General features: G+C 42.1%; 1 protein-coding gene across 3 annotated transcripts in view; it reads right to left on the bottom strand.

Moving 5' to 3' along the window:
* Nucleotides 1-1550: 1550 nt before the first annotated feature.
* The window catches only part of casr (calcium-sensing receptor), a 91509-nt gene continuing 70073 nt past the window's right edge, over nucleotides 1551-22986 (bottom strand). For all 3 annotated transcript variants that reach the window (XM_070893536.1, XM_070893538.1, XM_070893539.1), the window contains 3 exons: nucleotides 9045-9275; nucleotides 7184-7307; nucleotides 1551-5775 (listed from right to left, as the gene is read on the bottom strand). In XM_070893536.1, coding sequence (XP_070749637.1) covers nucleotides 4364-5775; nucleotides 7184-7307; nucleotides 9045-9275 — 1767 coding nt within the window. In that variant the 3' untranslated portion in view covers nucleotides 1551-4363. The remainder of the gene's footprint in view (nucleotides 5776-7183; nucleotides 7308-9044; nucleotides 9276-22986) is intronic.

Below are 22986 nucleotides of genomic sequence, written 5' to 3'. Positions count from 1 at the left end.
CCCACCTCCTTTTCCTTTCTGTCTATCCTTCCTGAATATTGAATACCCCTGGATGTTGAGTTCTCAACCTTGGTCACCCTTGAGCCATGTCTCCGTAATTCCAATTACATCATATCCGTTAACAGCTATCTGCGTAGTTAATTCATCCACCTTATTACGAATGCTCCTCGCATTGAGACATAGAGCCTTCAGGCTTGTTTTTTTTAACACTTTTTGTCCTATTAGAATTATGTTGTAATGTAGCCCTTTTTGATTTTTGCCTTTGATTTCTCTGCCCTCCACCTTTCCTTACTTCCTTTCCACCTTTTGTTTCTGCCCCCATTTTACTTCCCTCTATCTCCCTGCATAGGTTCCCATCCCCCTGCCATATTAGTTTAAACCCTCCCCAACAGCACTAGCAAACACTCCCCCAGGACATCGGTTCCGCTCCTGCCCAGGTGCAGACCATCCGGTTTGTACTGGTCCCACCTCCCCCAGAACCGGTTCCAATGTCCTAGGAATTTGAATCCCTCCCTCTTGCACCATTCCTCAAGCCATGTATTCAACTTAACTAACCTGCTATTTCTAGAAGGTTGTGTCTGTGTGCTGCTTCACAGGGACGTTAGGTCAACAGTACAAGTGCTCAGTCAGCAACCTGCTTCTGGCAAGATGCCACCAACCTCCCCATCTCCCAGGCCTAGAGCTGAGTACTTCCCCATGAGCTTTATGGCCTTCACCTTGAAGGGCACGGTATTTAATATTGGGAAGATACCCTCTAGTGCTCTGATTGGTGGGAACATTGTGTGCAAATTTATCTTGCAAGAAGTTAGAGTAAATGAGGGTAAGGTTAGCATTTGAGGTGTGTATGCCAATTGACATGGAAGAGTTGAAGTACGAGATGTGGGGATATGAGGTGACTAAAGTGGAGGAAGGGTTTTAAGGTTGAGAATGTATGTAATTGGTGGGTAGCTATAGTTCAAGATGCTGAGTTAGAGCCCCCCTTAATCAGAGAGCATTGTGAAACGTTGGTTGTGCAAGTGTTGCTTTAAGAGGGTGAAATATGTGCTGGTGCTCGGGGTGGGCAAGAAAGAGAAGAAAAATTGTATTGCTAAGGCAGAAATTGTAATAATGGTTTTAAAAGAAGGAGCAACCAGTTTACTTTTCTACTCCAGTGTCCTTTATATATTATTCAATGTTTGTTTATCTGATGCCTGTGTTTGGTGAGAGTATGGTGCATGTCATCGATAACTAATCTTGTGCTCCTTCTAAATGATAATTCAGTCGGAGGAGTAAGTATGGTAGCAACCTCTGCTTATCAATGGGGGCTTGACAGGGATGTTGCTGTAGTACTCTGAAAATAAATGCAGCCGTCCACGTTCATTAGAGAACTGAAAAATGAAATGACTTACACAGATCATGTTTAAGTTTCATTTCTGGTCTTTGGAAATACCAGAGACTACAAAGGAACTCACAAATATAATTTTGGTTTGTCTTTCTTGAAAGACTCCTTTAAAGAAGAGTGAATTAGAGGCAGACGCATGTACACACAGATAGATAAGTGCTTTTCAATAGAGATTCCAAAATGAATATCCTTTATGCTTGAGTCTACAAAAGAAACCTGATCACAAAATACACAGGTGAACAGTGCACAAAAAATTCTTCAAGCACTACAAGATGTTTTGATTCTTATGAACAACCATTTAACAAGAAATATGTATTTAATATATAGATATATAATTACTAATTTTACACATCTGATGTTTAAAATAGAATTTTCATTTTTTAAGATAATCTTAACAATTTTTGTTACAAAGTCATTTGTTCTTGTTACAGTTCATTGAAGTCCAAGTTCAAATATAAATTCAAGAAAACGGTTTCATCATCTCAGCTGCCAATCTTGGTTACAGCTTCATGTGGCTCTAAATTCTCAATCTTATTTACTTTTCCCCGAACTAATTTGACAATGTAAGAACCACACATTCACTATCTGATCACATATTTCAAATGCATGCCATCCAATCAAATAGGATAAATTGAATTCAGTTATCTGGCTGTATATTTCATAGCCAAACAAAGCTTGCCTAATTGTGGTATTCATTCTGTCATGTAATCCTGTTACACAGTACAAAACATCCAGATCAGAAAATGTCAATCTTAAGAAACATTAAAAAATGAACAGGCATTGCATGCAATATAAATTCTAGCTGATAAGTGATGGAATAATTTTAATTTGATTGCATTTATTACCGCTGCCTCACCAATTCTACAAATGTCACACTGTTCCATTATAATTGTTTCAGTGATGTCGTACTCTTCCATTACTAATATTTCACTAATGTTAATTGCTCTATTACCAATGTCTCATTTATCTCACAATATATGATTGCCAATATTGCACTAATGTCACACAGTTTCATTATCACACTCACATTGAAGGAATACTGTTCCACTGCTATTATCCCTGTAATGTTATGCCACTTGATCACTGTCATTAGCTGCTATTCTGTTTCACCTCCTGTTTTGCCAATGTTAGACTGTTCCATTCTCACCAATATAATACATTAGATTGCTATTAAACTATGATTTATTATTGTCAGTCTAATTTTTCTATTACATACATCTCACCGGTGTCATGATATTTCAATCCTAGATTCTTTTTATGTTTTTTTTTCATTTTCTCCCCTTCTTTCCTGAAGTCACTGACTGTTGATTATTAATGTGAGGCTATTCTATTTTGTTATCATCAGGGTAAACTAAAGCATTACCATTTTCTTACAAATGCTATACCTTTCTATTATTACTGCTCCATTAATGTATGATGTAACATCCTATTTCCACTGTTGCCCTTTGATACCACTATCCATATAATCATGTCATCAAATGCCTACTAGAACATCACATTACTGTGTTAGTACGAGGAAGTTAAAAATAGCATTGGTCTTAATACTGGAACTGAAACATAAGTTGATACATGTAGCGGTATAGCTATTTCTTACCAAACTTTACTACTGATACATTACACTTAGATGACTTTCAATAGGTGTGAGAAGAGTAAGTGCAGAACATTAGAAACAGGAAATGGCCATTAGTCCTAGGAAGCTCATTCTCCTTGAAACATCAGAGCCATCTACCTATCTTGTCAGGGTGTGCCTTAGTCCCTTCGCTCTCCAGAAACACATCCAATTGACTCTTGTACTGTCCACTTCAATGGTCTTCCTTGGTAACTTACTCCACAACTGAAGGTGAAAAAGTTCTTTCTTCTTATTCCTACCTTCCTAATTCTTTAACTTGTGTCACCTGGTATATAAACCCTTCACCACAGTGAGCAATTTACCTGGATCAGCTTCGCTACTTCCCTTCATAATTTTGAAGACTTCAATCTGGTCTTATAAAAGTTTCCTTTTTACAAAGAAAACAAGTCCAACCTCTGTGACATCATCTCAACTTACGTTCCTGAATCCCAGAATCATCATTGTTGCTTATCTCTGTACTTTTTAAACAATAATATCCTTACTGTTACATCAACTGCAATGAAATTAAATTTGTGTAACATTATGGCAATGACCATGGAGATGCAATGTGATAACATGTTACCACTAGTGACACAGTTTTGCTTCCTGAGCCATATCTCTACTTAATATAATGGACCTCACTTCTGCTGAAATTTAATAACTGCCACAGTGTTTCCATGTGATTGGCATAACGGTCATATTAATGTAGAATAAACAACCTGTGTTTACAGCAGTGCCATTATGTAAGAGTAACTCGTTTTTATCACAGTGTGAATCTCCTTGAAGGATATCAAAAGTTTTTGAATTGTCAGCAACATATTCAACACTGTTTCAGATAGCTCATCGCTCTTTCTCTAATTACGTGGATTTGCTTGCAATATAGTATATATAAATCTAATCTTTTTGAAAACATACAGAACTTTACATAATCACAACTTTGATGACCTTTCAAGTATATAGGGCTCTTTACTTTTAGTTATTTGGCAACTGTTGAAAGAATAACGCTGTTAATTTGTGGATCGATTGGCCATCCTGTTTTAAGTTTTTGTTTTCTTTCCAATTTTCTTACTGTAGCTTATGCATTTCTAGGATTGCATTCTTATTTTCTATTAATGTTTTTCTCATTATTATAGAAAATCCAGAAGCTGGCCTTCCACGACAAAAAATATTCTCCTAGTGTACCAGTTTTGGCAATCCTTTAATGTTCTGAATTGAATTGGTACGTGGGTGGTTTTCTAAGTATAATTGAGTTGAAATTTTTGATAGACACAGCAACAGCATAATTAACATTTTGAACCAACAACAATTCACAAAGATGCTGGGACTATCTGAATTTATGCTGCTAATACTGAAAGTAGGATCCGCAGCCACTGTTAAGAATTTATGGCATTATCTACGATGGTGCCATCAACAAGGTTTCTCGAATTTATTGAAGTGTTGGAGGACATTTCTTCAGTATTTTTGGCACGTTCTTTGCTACCATCCAGTGATTCAAGAGTTCCTGAGCCATTGTTTCCCATTATCTTGCACCGTATGTCATTTCCTGTATCGCAATTCTGAAGGGGGATCAAAACATTGTGCTTCATCAAAATTTCATCACTATTTTTGGCTTCCATTGAATTTCTCCTCCTCATGTTCCTGCTGACAGTTGCATATCTTCCAGTTTCCTCAAAACTTAGGGATAATGTAACAGTTCCACTGCCAAAACTGACCTTCTGCTTACTGCACCGCTGCATCTCCATGGTGATTGGTTTAACATGGGCACTTCTGCTGCAGATTGAAGATGATGGAGAGGAGACAGTTGAACCACCTATACTATTGGACCTCTTGGGAGACAAGGTGCTGCGCCGCAAAGTTGCCCTGGCTGCCACTTTAAACGCATGGGCAGCTGTACTGCATCTCACTTCTTCAATGGTATTCCTTGATGGTTTAAACAAAATGATATAGCATTTGTTAAAATAAATGCATCCTAGTAACCCAAAACTTGATGCAAGTATGGCAATGACTTCAACAGCTGAAACAAATTTCCCATAAGTGCTGACATAAGCAGGAATAAATGAGATCCAGACTATGAAAAATATCAGCATGCTGAAGGTAATAAATTTGGCCTCATTGAAGTTCTCTGGGAGTTTGCGAGACTTAAAGGCAAAAAAGAAGCAAATGGCAGCAAGAAGGCATGTGTAACCAATGAGAAAACCAAGTGCCATTAAGGAACCTTCATCACATGTAATAAAAATGATTTCATCTTCTAGTTCATGATTTCTGTAGCTCGAAGGAGGTGCTGTGTAAAGCCAGATGACACAAGTAACAATTTGCACAAGAATACAGAGGAAAACCAGTAAGAACTGCAAATTGAGGCCCACCCACTTTCGATGGAGGCTAGTTGGTATCTTGGCCTCGAAGACCAAGAGCACACGATTAGTTTTCACCAGAATGCAAGAAATGCACAGCACAAAGCTGATTCCAAATGCAGGTTGACGCAATCTGCAGGTCCAATCTTTGGGTTCTCCAATGAAGATCAATGAGCTGGAGAAACAGCAGATTAAGGAGAAGAGGAGGAGGAAGGAGAGTTCTCTGTTAGTGGCTTTCACAATGGGAGTATTTCTGAACTTAATGAATACTCCCAAAACAAAGGAAGTGATCAGTATTCCTAGCACGGCAAATATTGTCAGAGCAATTCCAAAAGGTTCAGTCCATGATAGGTATTCAATCTCCTTGGCTATGCATGATGTATGATTCTCATTTGACCAAAAATCATTGGGACACTTTGTACATGCACTTGCATCTAAAGGAGAAAACAAGCAAACAATGAATCAAGTATAGTTAGTTATTTCTTAGGTACAATTAGGCTTTCAAAGCGTTAACTCTTTATTCAATGAAAGTGGATAATCATTGCATACTGCCTTACTTCCAATGAGGTACTTGTGGGCTGAAGTCCAAGATGTAATTATCATCTTAGCCTACTTTATAGCACTAGGATTAAGTTTTGTTTCCTCTTAGCTGGGCTATAAAGTTGGTTAATATGTTATTGACAAATTCTCAACACCTGATGTAGTTGGTTCACTGACCACCTATTTCCATCTCAAATGTATCACCCACCTCCTCTCCTACCTCTCCACCTCCCCGCCCCCCCCAACCTCCCCCGCCCCCCCCAAAACCCCCACAACAGCTCCATTCTTGCCTTTATTCCCTCCAGGCTCGACTTCTCCAACGCTCACTTCATCAGCTTCCCATCTCCACCCTACACAAACTCCAACTTATCAAGGCATCCCCCACTCACATCCTATCTCATACTAAGTTCTGCTTCGCGATCACCCCTGCCCTTTCTATAGATGAAGTCCTTACTACTAGGGGGATCAAGGGGTATGGCGAAAAAGCAGGAAGGGGGTACTGAAGTTGCATGTTCAGCCATGAACTCATTGAATGGCGGTGCAGGCTAGAAGGGCTGAATGGCCTACTCCTGCACCTATTTTCTATGTTTCTATGTTTCTGCCCTCACCAATCTCCAATGGCTCTGCATTCTCAGTGCATTGATTTCAAATTGGTCACCTTTGTTTACAAATCCTTGCATGGCATCACTACACACTACCTCAGTGACCTGCACCAGCCTCCTGGCCCAGCTTACATCTTTTGCTCTTCTGACACTGGTCATCTGTGCATACTACCATCCCTATACTTCAACATTACTATCAACGCCTTCAGCTATCATGCTGTATTCTGCTATTCGTTTCCAAAACCCCTCCATCTTACTGCATCTCTCTCCATCTTCAAATAAGTTGTGTAGGACCCCAATTTGCATATTTAAGCAGCCTTTACATCTGATTCAGGCCATTGGGTTGCTTGCCCATCGACAGCTCTGCCTGAGGATGGCATTAGACGGGCCTTGGGCATTAATGGTCCAGCCAAAGTGCCCCTTCCTGATTTGCAACTGCTGGCTGTCCATCTTTCAGCTGCAGCTGAATTGAATTTCTTCCCTTATTATATGTTGATAGTTCTTTTAAACACAAATAACTTTGTAAATGCAATCTCCTTCAAGTGTGCCTGGTTATCATTGCAGTAATGTAAGTGTGTGTCATAATATTTTCATTTTAGTTTATATGTTTCTGAAGGCAGAATTCTCTGAGATTTAAACTTATGTTTTGTATCAGTCTCCATTACAGACACATACAGCAAAATGGGCATGTTTTACTTACCACTTTCATCACTATATTCTCCTTCCCCACATGGTTGACATTCAAAGCAGCAGGTGGGCTCCCCTTCAATTATACCCTTCCTGGTGCCGGGCACACAATCACGACTGCAGTTGGAAAAAGGGACCTGGAAATGAAAATAAAGAAAAGAAAGACGTTTTGAAGCTTTGATTGAGCAGTTTGGTTAAACTCATTGGGGGTAAATTTAAGATCAGTGAGCAAGAGAACCTCTGTGTAAATTCACCCCCATGTTTTTTCTCCATTGTTATGTAACATAATGCTTAATTTTATTACAGAACTATTTCCATTGAAATGAGTTCTGTCGTATAACTTTATTCCTTTGCAGCTGTCTCAGCCCCATTTATACTGCAAGTAGATTTGGTAACTATCCATGTGTGACATTTGTCCATGTGCAGTTGCTCTGAAGTTGCAATTCAATGTTAAAGCAACTATGTGTATGTGTATTTCATGTATGTGCAGTGAGCACAAAGAAGCTTTTGGAATTCTGCCATTCTATCCTACATATTCCCTAATGTTTTACAAGGTCTTTGCAGCCTGACAGAACGTTGCTAACATATATAGGAAAGCTCAGAAGTCAGTCAGGCTGCAGGCATATCCAAAGTGGTGGATGCAGCTGCATTTTTTAAATATTTGTGGCTGCCAGACCTCTTAGTTGGAAGTACCAGGCAAAACTATCTCTCAAGGAGAGTCTTTCTTTTAATTTTTTTGTTGTTTTCAACAGCTTTATTTCCCATTAAAGACACTTCTGTAAAATAAATGTGGTCCTAGTTCCCAATTGAGAAAATGATTAACCTGATGGCAGCCTTGTGGTGCAATCCAACGGGGTACCAATCATGGAGCTATAGCACTGGGAGCCACAGCATCAACTCACCTATACTTCCGAGTTGCTGATCTCAATAGCACATCTGTAAGTTCCCTGAAGGGTGTCAATTAATGTCAGGGTTGGCAAGATTTATCTTCTCTTATAAATTTTACCTCTGGGTGGTTGGCTCCTTCAGAAGAATGAGTGCTTTGGCTGTAGTTCATAATATAACGGTACAAGGTCTCTGGAGGGCATGGATTTGATGGGCCAATGGTCTTTACTCATTTCATACTTGGTGTTCTTATCCATATGTTTTTACACAGCAGTTATAGTACTATTATCTCCTGACATTTTATTGCTCATCTCTCCAACCAAATGTTTCTTAGAAAAGTCAAACACATGTCTTCATCCTTCTCAATTATTTATTCCTCAGCATGGCATATGGGTCTTTGAACAAATATACAAAATACTAGCTGTTACAAAGCACGAACAATTCATTACAGATCACTGTGCATCTGAATATTTTCCCAGTCCGTGCTCTATCCCGACCATGTGGAAGCAGCTTTAAGCTACATTCCAACATTGTTGGTGAAAATAGCAGTTGTAGTGTATAGTATTTGAACAGTTACTGTTAGTAGCAAAATACTTCATTATATTTTGACAGGTGCGACCATCTATAAAAATATATTTAAGTATATTTTCCTCTGTATCAAAGCAAAGAAAAATCTTTTTATTGATCTATCATAAACCAATGATAGTTTAGTAATATTATTTTTCTTTATCTTTGCATACAACAGCAACTTACATTTATATAGTGCCTTTAATGTAGTAAAGCAAAATTTGACACCAAGCCACATAAGAAGGTATTAAGGTAGATGAGCAAAAGCTTGATCAAAGAGGTAGGTTTTAAGGAGCATCTTAAAGGAGGAGAGAGAGGTAGAGGAAATATACCCCAGTATCAATAAAAAAATATGGAATTTTAAACCTGGCAAATGGGATATTGAATAAAATAAAATGTGTGATTAAAAATTAATCACATACCACTTTTGAGAACCCACTCCACAAGATTTTCTTTTCATTTATGTTGAGTCTGTCGCTTGGTTTAGCATATGCATTGTAGTTGCCAACTTCTTGAAACACTACAGATTCATCCTCGGGGGATAACTGCCAGTTGATAATGGTATAATTTCCTTTAAGATCACCCTGATCATCAAAATCGACCTGCTCACCCATGCTGTTTGTAAACTTCAAATGCAACAGGTGGTTGAGAACCTAGGCAGAAATGTGAAAGTCATTGTAACAAACCTTGCATATTCAATTTATTCAAGCACACTAGTTTATCTCCCATGGTGTTGCTCCATAAACACTATTATATTACTATAGCAATGCTCAAACCGAAATAAAGACAAAACAGTTGGATAACAAGAAAACTACCATTTGTCTCTCTAATCATTTAACGGTTTCCATTTATCCCCTCTGAAATTCTTTGTCTCCCTATGACGGTGTCTTTCTATTTGTCACGATTCTTTCTCTGTTATATTTCTCTCTCTCCCTATATGGCTCTGAGATACTAAAAATAGAAAATTCAATCACCTTGAGCAGACCTCTGGCAGGCTGAGTTAAAATACTGAATATATTTAATAAGTAAAATAAAATGTAAAATGAAAGTAATTATAAAATTGGAACCTGTAATGTATGCACCTGTGAGTACGCTCACAGGTTTGTGGAACTGTTGAATTGTGAGTGGCTTAGCCAGTCACTTGATGTTCACAAGACTCAATAAAACCCCAGTCAGTTGGGTTCAGAGGATCCATGATGAGGCCTGCGGTTGTGAGCCCAGTGGATGAACTGGTAATGTATAGTGTGATTGTTAAACCTTTGTTAATAAACCAATTAGTTCTTAATAGCAATGTGCTGCTATGAATTCTTAAGCAAATAACCCATGAAGCAAATACATTACAAAACCCTTAGTCATTGTGGAAAAATGCCACAGAATATTTAAATGGAAAACAAATTTAGCACTTTGACAATTTAGGCAGCGTGGAGGATGGGGGTGCTGAGCAATTTGGCCACCTTTATGAGTTGTTGTTCCTGATTGTTAATGGTTGGGTTTTTCCTGGCTGTTGAAAGGCAATTCTAGATATTTGATAATTTAATATGGCTAGTCAAACCAATCACTAAAGTTCTACAGAGGTGTGGCGTCCTCGGTATAGTATACAAATTTAAGATGTGATACACAGATTTCACAATGATCACAAAGATAAAGTACAGTTGAGGGAAGTAATTCAATACATCTGGTTCATTCCTTTATAAGAAATCTATAATCCTACATCACACCATTAATAGCTTCTTAAATAACACCCGAGATTTTGCCTCTACTATCCTACCTAGGAAGATTGGAACAGGAATAGACCATTCAGCCCCTCAAGCGTGTTCCACCATTCTAATAGATCATGGCTGATCTGTACCACAACACCATTTACCCACCTTCCAGGTACTGATCACTCCTGTGAAGAATTGTTTCCTGAAATCGGTCCTAAGCTTGCTTTTATTAGTTTCTACTTATATTCCTTTCACCTGCCGTCATGGCTTAACTTGAAACACTGCTGAGGATAAAGTTTTTCTATTTCACTTTGTATATTATATGCCTTTGTAAAATCCCTTTCATTCATCTCCTTTCAAGGCTGCCATTTTAGTTCAAACTTGTTTGGTAGATATAAAGCTAATATTTGTGACACACTGCAAGGTTAATTTGAATGTAGTTTAACTAGTTTAACAACCTTTCCTAATTATGAACTCTAGGGTAATTCTGTAAGCTATTAGATTTATTTTTTCCTTTCTTATAACTCAGTCCTCTGACTCTAAGGAATCAGCCTCACGATCCTTTTCTTCACCGTTTCCTGAGCTTAAATGTTTCCTTGTGCCTCCAAGGCCTGAACTGAATGCAGTATTTAAGGTGCAGCCTGACTAGAGCAATAAACAGTATCAGTATGTTAGCCTCAGACATTGAATATGACCATATAGTTAGGATATGGCAAACATATTGAGGGTGTGGCACGCACCACTGCACAAGACCCATCATTAGATAATATATTATATTTATATGTTCTATTGGTCCTGCAATAAATGTTAATTTTCTAAAATAATAAATGGCAACAAAATGTTGAGCTCTCCCTCGCACTTTATATTCTATTTATGATCCTGGTGAAAATGTTTGAAATGATGTTTTTGTATGGAGGGATGTGTCAGAGATGGACAATGCAACGTCACCACCCCATGAACTACCCACAGTTTGAGAAAAGATTTGATGATCTCACAAGTGTATCTGAAGTAAATCTAGGCACTGGTGCCAATACACACCTTCTACCACTCATACTGCCTTCACTCATCTCCTTAGCCATCGTCATAGAAACATAGAAACATAGAAAATAGGTGCAGGAGTAGACTATTCATTTATTCGAGCCTGCACCACCATTCAATATGATCAGGGCTGATCATGCAGCTTCAGTACCCCATTCCTGCTTTCTCTCCATACCCCTTGATTCCTTTAGCCATAAGGGCCACATCTAACTCCATTTTGAATATATCTAACGAACTGGCCTCAACAACTTTCTGTGGTAAAGAATTCCACAGGTTCACAATTCTCTGAGTGAAGACGTTTCTCCTCATCTTGGTCCTAAATGACTTACCCCTTATCCTTAGACTGTGACCCCTGGTTCTGGACATCCCTAACATCGTGAACATTCTTCCTGCATCTAACCTGTCCAATCCCATCAGAATTTTATATGTTTCTATGAGATCTCCTCTCATTCTTCTAAATTCCAGTGAATATAAGCCAAGTTGATTCAGTCTTTCTTCATATGTCAGTTCTGCCATCCTGGGAATCAGTCTGGTGAACCTTCGCTGCACTCCCTCAATAGCAAGAATGTCCTTCCTCAGGTTAGGAGACCAAAACTGCACACAATACTCAAGATGTGGTCTCACCAAGGCCCTGTACAGCTGCAGTAAGACCTCCCTGCTCCTATACTCAAATCCTCTCGCTATGAAGGCCAGCATGCCATTAGCTTTCTTTACTGCCTGCTATACCTGCATGCCTACCTTCAATGACTAATGTACCAGGACACCTAGGTCTCGTTGCACCTTCCCTTTTAATAATCTGTCACCATTCAGATAATAATCTGCCTTACTGTTTTTGCCACCAAAGGGGATAACTTCACACTTATCCACATTATACTGCATCTGCCATGCATTTGCCCATTCACCTAACCTGTCCAATCCCCCTGCAGCCTCTTAGCATCCTCCTCACAGCTCGCACTGCCACCCAGCTTAGTGTCAGCTGCAAACTTGGAGATATTACATTCAATTCCTTCGTCTAAATCATTAATGTATATTGTAAATAGCTAAGATCCCAGCACTGAACCTTGCGGCACCCCACTAGTCACTGCCTGCCATTCTGAAACGGACCCGTTTATTCCCACTCTTTGCTTCCTGTCTGCCAACCAGTTCTCTATCCACTTCAATACATTACCCCCAATACCATGTGCCTTAATTTTGCACACTAATCTCTTGTGTGGGACCTTGTCAAAAGCCTTTTGAAAGTCCAAATACACTGGTTCTCCCTTGTCCACTCTACTTGTTACATCCTCAAAAAATTATAGAGATTTGTCAAGCATGATTTCCCTTTCATAAATCCATGCTGACTTGGACCGATCCTATCACTGCTTTCCAAATGCGCTGCTATTACATCTTTAATAATTGATTCCAGCATTTTTCCTGCCACCGATGTCAGGCTAACTGGTCTATAATTCCCTGTTTTCGCTCTCCCTCCTTTTTTAAAAAGTGGGATTACATTAGCCAACCTCCAGTCCATAGGAACTGAATCAGAGTTGATAGACTATTGGAAAATGATCACCAATACATCCACTATTTCTAGGGCTACTTCCTTAAGTACTCTGGAATGCAGACTATCAGGCCCCAGGGAATTATCGGCCTTTAATTCCATCAATTTCTCGAACACAATTTCCCGCCTAATAAGGATTTCCTTCAGGTCCTCCTTCTCACTAGACCCTCGGTCCCCTAGTATTTCTGGAAGGTTATTTGTGTCTTCCTTAGTGAAGACAGAACCAAAGTATTTGTTTAACTGGTCCGCCATTTCTTTGTTCCCCATTATAAATTCACCTGAATCTGACTGCAAGGCACCTACATTTGTTTTCACTAATCTTTTTCTCTTCACATATCTATAGAAGCTTTTGCAGTCAGTTTTTATGTTCCTAGCAAGCTTCCTCTCATACTTTATTTTCCCCCTCCTAATTAAACCCTTTATCCTCCTCTGCTGTATTACAAAATTCTCCCAGTCCTCAGGTTTGCTGCTTTTTCTGCCCAATTTATGTGCCTCTTCCTTGGATTTAATACTATCCTTCATTTCCCATCTTAGCCATGGTTGAGCCACCTTCCCTTTTTTATTCTTACGCCACACAGAGATGTACAATTGTTGTAGTTCATCCATGTGATATTTAAATGTCTGCCATTGCCTATCCACCGTCAACCCTTTATCTATCACTCGCCAGTCTATTCTAGCCAATTCACGTCTCATACCATCGAAGTTACCTTTCCTTAAGTTCAGGAGCCTAGTCTCTGAATTAACTGTGTCACACTCCATCTTAATATAGAATTCTACCATATTATGGTCACTCTTCCCCAAGGGGCCTCGCACAACAAGATTGTTAATTAGTCCTTTCTCATTACACATCACCCAGTTTAGGATGGCCAGCCTTCCAGTTGGTTCCTCGACATATTAGTCTAGAAAACCATCCCTAATACACTCCAGGAAATCTTCCTCCACCGCATTGCTACCACTTTGGTTAGCCCAATCAATATGTAGATTAAAGTCGGCCATGATAACTGCTGTACCTTTATTGCATGCATCCCTAATTTCTTGTTTGATGCTGTCCCCAACCTCACTACTACTGTTTGGTGGTCTGTACACAACTCCCACTAGCGTTTTCTGCCCTTTGGTATTCCGTAGCTCCACCCATACAGATTCCACATCATCCAAGCTAATGTCCTTCCTTACTATTGCATTAATTTCCTCTTTAACCAGCAACACTACCCCACCTCCTTTTCCTTTCTGCCTATCCTTCCTGAATGTTGAATACCCCTGGATGTTGAGTTCCCAGCCTTGGTCACCCTGGAGCCATGTCTCCGTGATGCCAATTACATCATATCCGTTAACTGCTGTCTGCGCAGTTAATTCGTCCACCTTATTCCGAATACTCCTCGCATTGAGGCACAGAGCCTTCAGGCTTGTCTTTTTAACACCCTTTGCCCCTTTAGAATTTTACTGTAATGTGGCCCTTTTTGCTTTTTGCCTTGGGTTTCTCTGCCCTCCACTTTTACTTTTTTTCTTTCTATCTTTTGCTTCTGCCCCCATTCTACTTCCTTCTGTCTCCCTGCATAGGTTCCCATCCCCCTGCCATGTTGGTTTAGCCCTTCCCTAACAGCACTAGCAAACACTCCCACTAGGACATTGGTTCTGGTCCTGCCCAGGTGCAGAGCGTCCGGTTTGTACTGATCCCACCTCCCCCAGAACTGGTTCCAATGTCCCAGGAATTACATCATATCCGTTAACAGCTATCTGCGCAGTCAATTCACACACCTTATTACGAATGTTCCTCGCATTGAGACTCAGAGCCTTCAGGCTTGTTTTTTTTAACACTCTTTGTCCTTTTAGAATTATGTTGTAATGTGGCCCTTTTTGATTTTTGCCCTTGATTTCTCTGCCCTCTACTCTTGCTTTTCTCCTTTCTACCTTTTGCTTCTGCCCCCATTCTACTTCCCTCTGCCTCCCTGCATAGATTCCCATCCCCCTGCCATTTTAGTTTAAACCCTCTCCAGCAGCACTGGCAAACACTCCTCTTTCTATCTTAGCACCAGGATGCCAGGGAAACTCATTAATGCAAAAGGAAATCTCTCAGAATACTCAAGCACCATGTTAAATAACAATTATGCTATCAGTTCGCATAGCCTGCAACAAGGGCTTCTAACAGTTTTCAAGGAAACTTCATTTAAAGGAGGAATGGAAATCCAGAGGAAAACAGACTAGACATGTATAAAAATAAACATGTCTAATATTTATAGCAGCATTAATCAAAGCAGATTAAATTTAGTAATCTTGCTGTAATAGTTTCACAAAATCAATCTTTCATTTAGGAGGGTATCATGTACCAACTACAAGAGGCATTTTGTTGTTAATGTCAGGCTGACAACTGCATTTAATTACAGTAGAAGATTAAACCACTTGCACAGGTTACACAACTTATCAAGAGAACTGACTTAATGTGTGCTTACATTAACTAAGGTTGGTCATCTAGGCCACTTAGCTTATTACAGTGTATGAAACGTAAGTACATTTCTGCTAAGTACACAGCATTTCATAACTTAAAATGTTCACCTGTTGATACCATTGAAGTGCAATTCAGTTGAATCTGTTATCCTATTACATATATGTTACTGTACTCCACAAGTTCCTTCCTACTGTTGTTGGTTACTAGTATTATTGGCCCTGAATTTACATGGGCTGTGATTCTGGTGGTTACTCCTGGACCGTGGTTGCCAGACACCTCCAGCATTTACTGGCTTCCTTTATAAGGAGACCGATATTAAAACATTTAAAAAAAATTATACCTTTTCTTTGGAGAACCAGGTCACTTCCCTGGACTGCACACCACCACACTGGTGCCCACATGCACCCTCTGGAAGCCAGTAAGCCTCATCTCACTGGGCAATCAGCTTCCAACCTCACACTAGGTCCCACAGATGTTAGGAAAGTGGGATCTCCCAGTGTAGGAAATCTTAGCTCTCAGTGCCACACCCTTTGCATCTCTGGTCAGAGTTTCTACCTCTTGCAAGGCTGAGCAGGAACTCCAATCATAGGCAGAGAACAAGTGTCATCATCATCATCATAGGCAGTCCCTCAGAATCGAGGAAGATTTGCTTCCACTCTAAAAATGAGTCCTTAGGTGGCTGAACAGTCCAATATGAGAAGCACAGTGCCTGTCACAGGGGGGACAGACAGTTGTTGAGGGAAGAGGTGGGTGGGACAGGTTTGCCGCATGCTCTTTCCACTGCCTGCGCTTGGTTTCTGCAAGCTCTTGGCGATGAGACTCGAGGTGCTCAGCGCCCTCCCAGATGCACTTCCTCCACTTATGGCGGTCTTTGGCCAGGGACTCCCAGGTGTCAGTGGGGATGTTGCACTTTATCAGGGAGACTTTGAGGATGTCCTTGTAACGTTTCCTCTGCCCACCTTTGGCCCGTTTGCTGTGAAGGAGTTCCGAGTAGAGCGCTTGCTTTGGGAGTCTCGTGTCAGGCATGCGAACAATGTGGCCTGCCCAGCGGAGCTGATCAAGTGTGGTCAGTGCTTCAATGTTGGGGATGTTGGCCTGGCCGAGGACGCAAACATTGGTGCGTCTGTCCTCCTAGGGGGATTTGTAGGACCTTGTGGAGACATCGTTGGTGGTATTTCTCCAGCGACTTGAGGTGTCTACTGTACATGGTCCATGTCTCTGAGCCATACAGGAGGGCAGGTATTACTACAGCCCTGTAGACCATGAGCTTGGTGGCAGATTTGAGGGCCTGGTCTTCAAACACTCTTTTCCTCAGGCGGCCTAAGGCTGCACTGGCGCACTGGAGGCGGTGTTGAATCTCGTTGTCAATGTCTGCTCTTGTTGGTAAGAGGCTCCCGAGGTATGTATACATTGCCCAGGGCCGCGCCGTCGATCTTGATGACTGGGGGCACTGTTGTGCGGTGAGGACAGGCTGGTGGAGGACCTTTGTCTTACGGATGTTTAGTGTGAGGCCCATGCTTTCATCCGCCTCAGTAAATATGTTGACTATGATTTGGAGTTCAGCCTCTGTATGTGCGCAGATGCAGGCGTCGTCTGCGTACTGTAGCTCGACGACAGAGGTTGGGGTGGTCTTGGACCTGGCCTGGAAACGACGCAGGTTGAACAGGTTCCCACTGGTTCTGTAGTTTAGTTCCACTCCAGCGGGGAACTTGTTGACTGTGAGGTGGAGCATGGCAGCAAGGAAGACTGAGAAGAGGGTTGGGGTGATGGCACAGCCCTGTTTGACCCTGGTCTGGACGTGGATTGGGTCTGTAATGGATCTGTTGGTAAGGATCACGGCCTGCATGTCGTCGTGGAGCAGTCGGAGGATGGTGACGAACTTTTGGGGGCATCCGAAACGGAGGTAGACGTTCCATAGACCCTCGCGGTTGACAGTGTCAAAGGCCTTTGCAAGGTCGAAGAAGGCCATGTATAAGGGCTGGCGCTGTTCCCTGCATTTTTCCTGCAGCTGTCCTGCTGTAAAAACCATGTCCGTTGTGCTCCGTAGGGAACAAAATCCGCACTGTGACTCTAGGAGGAGCTCCTCGGCCACAGGGAGAAGACGGTTGAGGAGGACTCTAGCAACGACTTTCCCAGTGGCTGATAACAGGGAGATTCCTCTGTAGTTGCCGCAGTTGGACTTGTCCCCTTTTTTAAAGATGGTCACAATCACTACATCTCTCAGATCTCCCGGCATGCTCTCCTCCCTCCAGATGAGAGAGATGAGATCATGTATTCGTGCCAACAGTGCCTCTCCGCCATACTTCAGTGCCTCAGTGGGGATTCCATCCACTCCCGTAGCCTTGTTGTTCTTAAGCTGTCTTATGGCTTTTTCTACCTCGTGCAGTGTTGGGGTTTCACTGAGTGGTGGCGGGTAGCATGCTGCGGGATGGAGTCGAGAACACTCAAGTCAAAGGCAGAGTCTCGATCGAGGAGATCTTCAAAGTGCTCCTTCCAGCGGGCCCTGACTGCCTCGGTGTCCTTGATGAGTTTTTCTTCGTTCTTGGTCAGCAGTGGGGTGGGGCCTTGGGAGTTTGGTCCGTAGGTGGCCTTGACTGCGATGAAGAATCCTCACACATCATGGCTGTCGGCCAGCTGCTGTATCTCCTGTGCTTTCTCCATCCACCATCTGTTCATTAGCTCCCGGGTTTTTTGTTGGATCTCAGCCTTAAGCCGTCTGTAATGCAGCCTTGCTGCTCCTGAGTTGGGTTGTTGTTTAGGGCTCAGAAATACCCTGTGCTTGCGATCTATTAGCTCTGGATCTCCTGGTTATTCTCATCAAACCAGTCCTGGTGTTTCCAGGTTGAGTGACAGAGCATCTTTTCGCAGACACTGGTTATGGAGGCCTGGAGGGCAGACCAAGCACTTTGGGCATTCTGCGTCTCAGGGTCGTCAAGGCACGCCAGGTTGGCTGTGAGGCGCTGACTGTATTGGGCTCTCTTAGCTGGGTCTTTAAGTGCCCCGGCATTGACGTTTTTGCAGCACTGCTTCTGCTGCCCCCTCCGCTTTGGAGCTATGTTGATGTCAATGGTGGATCGTGTTATATTTGTAATGCACTTATGAATGACTCCACGAGGCAATATGTGTTGTACTCAAACTGTAGTGACCTTGGTCCTTTATTCGTAACTTCAGAGTGAGGCACAAGCATGATGGGCAGCCTTTTATACTGGGCCCCGCACACCTATGCAGGTGACCCTCAGGTCTCCCACAACAGTGCCCTCTGGTGGACAGCCTCTGCCACAGGGGAAGGAAACCCCAGTCTCCACCAGTTGCACCCTCTAGTGGTGCCAGCATCGTATATACACAGTGCATCAGTTAACAAGTCTCCATCTTATAGAAACATAGAAACATAGAAAATAGGTGCAGGAGTAGGCCATTCGACCCTTCAAGCCTGCACCACCATTCAATAAGATCATGGCTGATCATTTCCTCAGTACCCATTTCCTGCTTTATCTCCATACCCCTTGATCCCTTTAGCCGTAAGGGATCTAACTCCCTCTTGAATATATCCAATGAACTGGCATTAACATCTCTCTGCGGCAGGGAATTCCACAGGTTAACAACTCTCTGAGTGAAGAAGTTCTCTCTTCATCTCAGTCCTAAATGGCCTACCCTTTATCCTAAGGCTGTGTCCCCTGGTTCTGGACTTCCCGAACATCGGGAACATTCTACCCGCACCTAACCTGTCCCGTCCCATCAGAATCTTACATGTTTCTATGAGATCCCCTCTCATCCTTCTAAATTCCAATGTATAAAGGCCCAGTTGATTCAGTCTCTCCTCATATGTCAGTCCTGCCATTCCAGGAATCAGTCTGGTGAACCTTCGCTGCACTCCATCAATAGCAAGAACGTCCTTCCTCAGATTAGGAGATTAAAACTGAACACAATATTCCAGGTGAGGCCTCACTAAGGCCCTGTACAACTGCAGTAAGACCTTCCTGCTCCTATACTCAAATCCTCTAGCTATGAAGGCCAACATACCATTTGTCTTCTTCACCGCCTGCTGTACCTGTATGCCAACTTTCAATGACTGATGAACCATGACACCCAGGTCTCGTTGCACCTCCCCTTTTCCTAATCTGCCGCCATTCAGATAATATTCTGTCTTCGCGTTTTTGCCCCCAAAGTGGATAACCTCACATTTATCCACATTATACTGCATCTGCCATGCATTTGTCCACTCACCTAACCTGTCCAAGTCACTTTGCAGCCTCCTAGCATCCCCCTCACAGCTCACACCGCCACCCAGTTTAGTGTCATCTGCAAACTTGGAGATATTGCACTCAATTCCTTCATCAAAATCATTGATGTATATTGTAAAAAGCTGGGGTCTCAGCACTGAGCCCTGCGGCACTGCATTAGTCACTGCCTGCCATTCTGAAAAGGACCCGTTTATCCCGATTCTCTGCTTCCTGTCTGCCAATCAGTTCTCTATCCATGTCAGTATATTACCCCCAATACCATGTGCTTTGATTTTGCACACCAATCTCTTGTGTGGGACCTTGTCAACTATGCAACTATACAGTGACTACACAGAGAGTATATCTATAGTCTGCATATATAACAGATCAGATTAGGCAGTAGTCCATCCAGCAATCATCAGCTCCTGCCATGGCACGGGTGATGCGCACACCCTTGCGATCCTAGCTCGGATGATGACATAGTCGAGCAGGTGCCAGTGTTTGGAGCAGGGATGTTGCCATGATGCCTTGTATTTGTCCCTCTGGCGGAACAAATCCTCTGGTTTCCATGCATTGGCCTATTTCCAGAGTCTCATAGCATATTCCCAGTGAAGTTGCAGTGGAAGTATGCTTGAAATATTGAGGGAATTTGGCTCCATTATTCTCCTGAATTGTATTGCTGATTAATATTTATATATTATTAAAATCAGTATGTCCTGTCATCTTCGCATTCTAAAATCCTATACAAATAGTTCCTTTGGGACTTTCAAAGTGAAGTGTGTCCATACCTACCTGTTATGTTTGTAATTGCCTGTAGGTGGTGCTGTAATTGGGCTTTCCAATTTTGTAGATTTATATGGGCCCAGAATTTGCTGTAACGGATCAATGAACGGCACCCGCGTTAGTTAGAGTTGCTCTTGCCTGTTTAATCTCCATGATATTTTGCGCTGCAAGTTAGTGGAAGTGTGAGATGGAACTGGTGCGTGCACTCAATGGGGCCTCTGGGATCTGAGTGAACAGGTCAAACAACTGTAACCAATCAGATTGAAGGATTGTGAAATGAACAGCGCAAGGAAGTGTAAGTTAGAGTGGGTGAATTCAATGTCAAATCAGGTACAGGGAGAGAAATAAAGAGAGGGGAAAACAGATTGGATTAAGAGAGAGAGAAAAAAAAGACAAAAAGGGGAAGTATATATATATTTTTTTAAATGTTTAAATCCTTAATAACAATTAAAACCTGAAGGAATCTCCAACAGCAACCTTTCAATTTCCGCATTTAATCATCCATCTGCCCTCACCTGAAGTTGCTGTAGCATTTGGAAATAAATAAAGACGAATGCTATTAGCCACATCGCTATTTTGACAGCAAATTTTGGGCCATCATTATTTGCCTGGCACGTAACGCCGATTAAATTCACAAACAGTAAAATATTGCAAATTATGTAAACTGAAACAAAAATAGAAAATGCTAGAAACACTCAGCAGGTCAGGTCAATATCTGCAGATACTGTGATGGGAGCTGTGTGTGTTGAATGCTAACAAGGTGGCAGTCTTTGGTGATACAGGATTGGCAGCTCAGCTCGGGGTCGCTTAGGACACAGAGGTTGAGAACAGCCTGAGACAGTGCCTGTGAGGGGGCGAAATTAGTGGCAAGGCTGGATTCAGTGACAGCCACTCTGCCAATATTATAACTCCCACCACATGCCTGATTCTCATTGGGCACAGGGAGTTATAATCGGGGATTTAGTCCTGTACTTCACTGGAATAAACAACATGAACATGTTTGGAAAAAGACTGATTTTCACAGTGCTGTCATTGTACAAAATGTTGAGAGTGGTCATTGAGTGCAACAAATTTCAGCTTGTGGTCCAACCCTGTTGTCACAATTCATCCAGGTGGGAATGGGTTATGCTTTACACAAGTGACACCAATGCTCAGGGACTCGTCTGCCTGTCACTCGTAGTATGAGAAAGAGGTGATGATAAGCACTGAAGCATAAGTAAGTAGCTACAGAGTCCCAGTAACACAAGAATTACAAACAGTTTCCTAGTAAAAACAATATAAATCCACATGAATAATGCAATGAAAGGACTGGTTCGTTCTCTTTCAAAGCAAAATCTCAAGGACAATGATTAACAATAAACTTTGGCAATCGTTTAAAATAATGAGACCATTAGTAAAGCAAATGCTGTGTATATGCTTTTACTATTCGTCAGCTGCAGCTCCCAGCCAGTACCTCTGTTGGTAAATGTTTTATTTAGTGAGGAAATGAGCTATACAGACCAGGAAGATCAATTCCTGGCCTATGCCGAGCTCAGCTCAGTTGGGATGGTATAAATGTGTCCAAGACATAGAGACGTATGTAAACCTGTAAATACCATGTCTAACCACCAGTGGACTTATCCCCTGGAGTCCCAAGTGATCCCACAATCCCTTGGGAGCACCTATATATAAGGAGGTCTCACCGGCTGGAGAAGCACTCTGAGATCTGTAATAAAGGACTACACCTTACTTTGAGCTTGCAGTATCTAGTCTGACTCTTTATTCAAGACATAACAACTGGCGAAGAGATACAGATGACGAACCCCACCGCAACAATGCAGAGAACCGTAGGCATCCTGGAGAAATTTTCGGAGGGAGATGATTGGGAAACCTTCGTGGAGCGACTCGACCAATACTTCGTGGCCAAAGAGCTGGAAGGAGAAGCGAACGCTGCCAAACGAAGGGCGATCCTTCTCACCGTTTGCGGGGCACCAACGTATGGCCTCATGAAAAATCTGCTCGCTCCAGCGAAACCCACAGATAAGTCGTACGACGAGTTATGCACACTGGTCCAGGAGCATCTAAACCCGAAGGAAAGCGTTCTGATGGTGAGGTACCGGTTCTACACATACAAGAGGTCTGAAGGCCAGGAAGTGGCGAGCTACGTCGCCGAGCGAAGGCGCCTTGCAGGACACTGCGAACTTGAAGGACACTTGGAGCACATGCTCAGGGACTTCTTTGTACTTGGCATTGGCCATGAAGTAACACTTCGCAAACTTTTGACTGTAGAGACCCCAACCTTGAGTAAAGCCATAGTGATAGCCCAGGCGTTTATCGCCACCAGTGACAATACCAAATAAATCTCTCAGCACACTAGTGCTGCTGCAAGTACTGTGAACAAAGTAACGTTGTTTTTGAATCGAAATGTACAGGGCAGGACTTACACGTCTGCAGCTGCACGTCTGCAGATGACTCAGAGTCCACCATCAAGGGTGGTGAGTACAAAGCCATTAACACCTTGTTGGCGCTGCGAGGGTGATCATCATTTCCATTCATGCCGTTTCAAAGGATACGTTTGCAAGGCCTGTGGAACAATGGGACATCACCAACGTATGTGCAGGCGAGCTGCAAACCCTGCTAATCCTGCAAACCACCATA

This window comes from Pristiophorus japonicus, chromosome 11, assembly GCF_044704955.1.
Source record: "Pristiophorus japonicus isolate sPriJap1 chromosome 11, sPriJap1.hap1, whole genome shotgun sequence".
Classification (NCBI taxonomy): domain Eukaryota; kingdom Metazoa; phylum Chordata; class Chondrichthyes; family Pristiophoridae; genus Pristiophorus; species Pristiophorus japonicus.
Note: the sequence above shows the minus strand (reverse complement) of the source record. Positions and strands in the feature narration are given on the sequence as shown.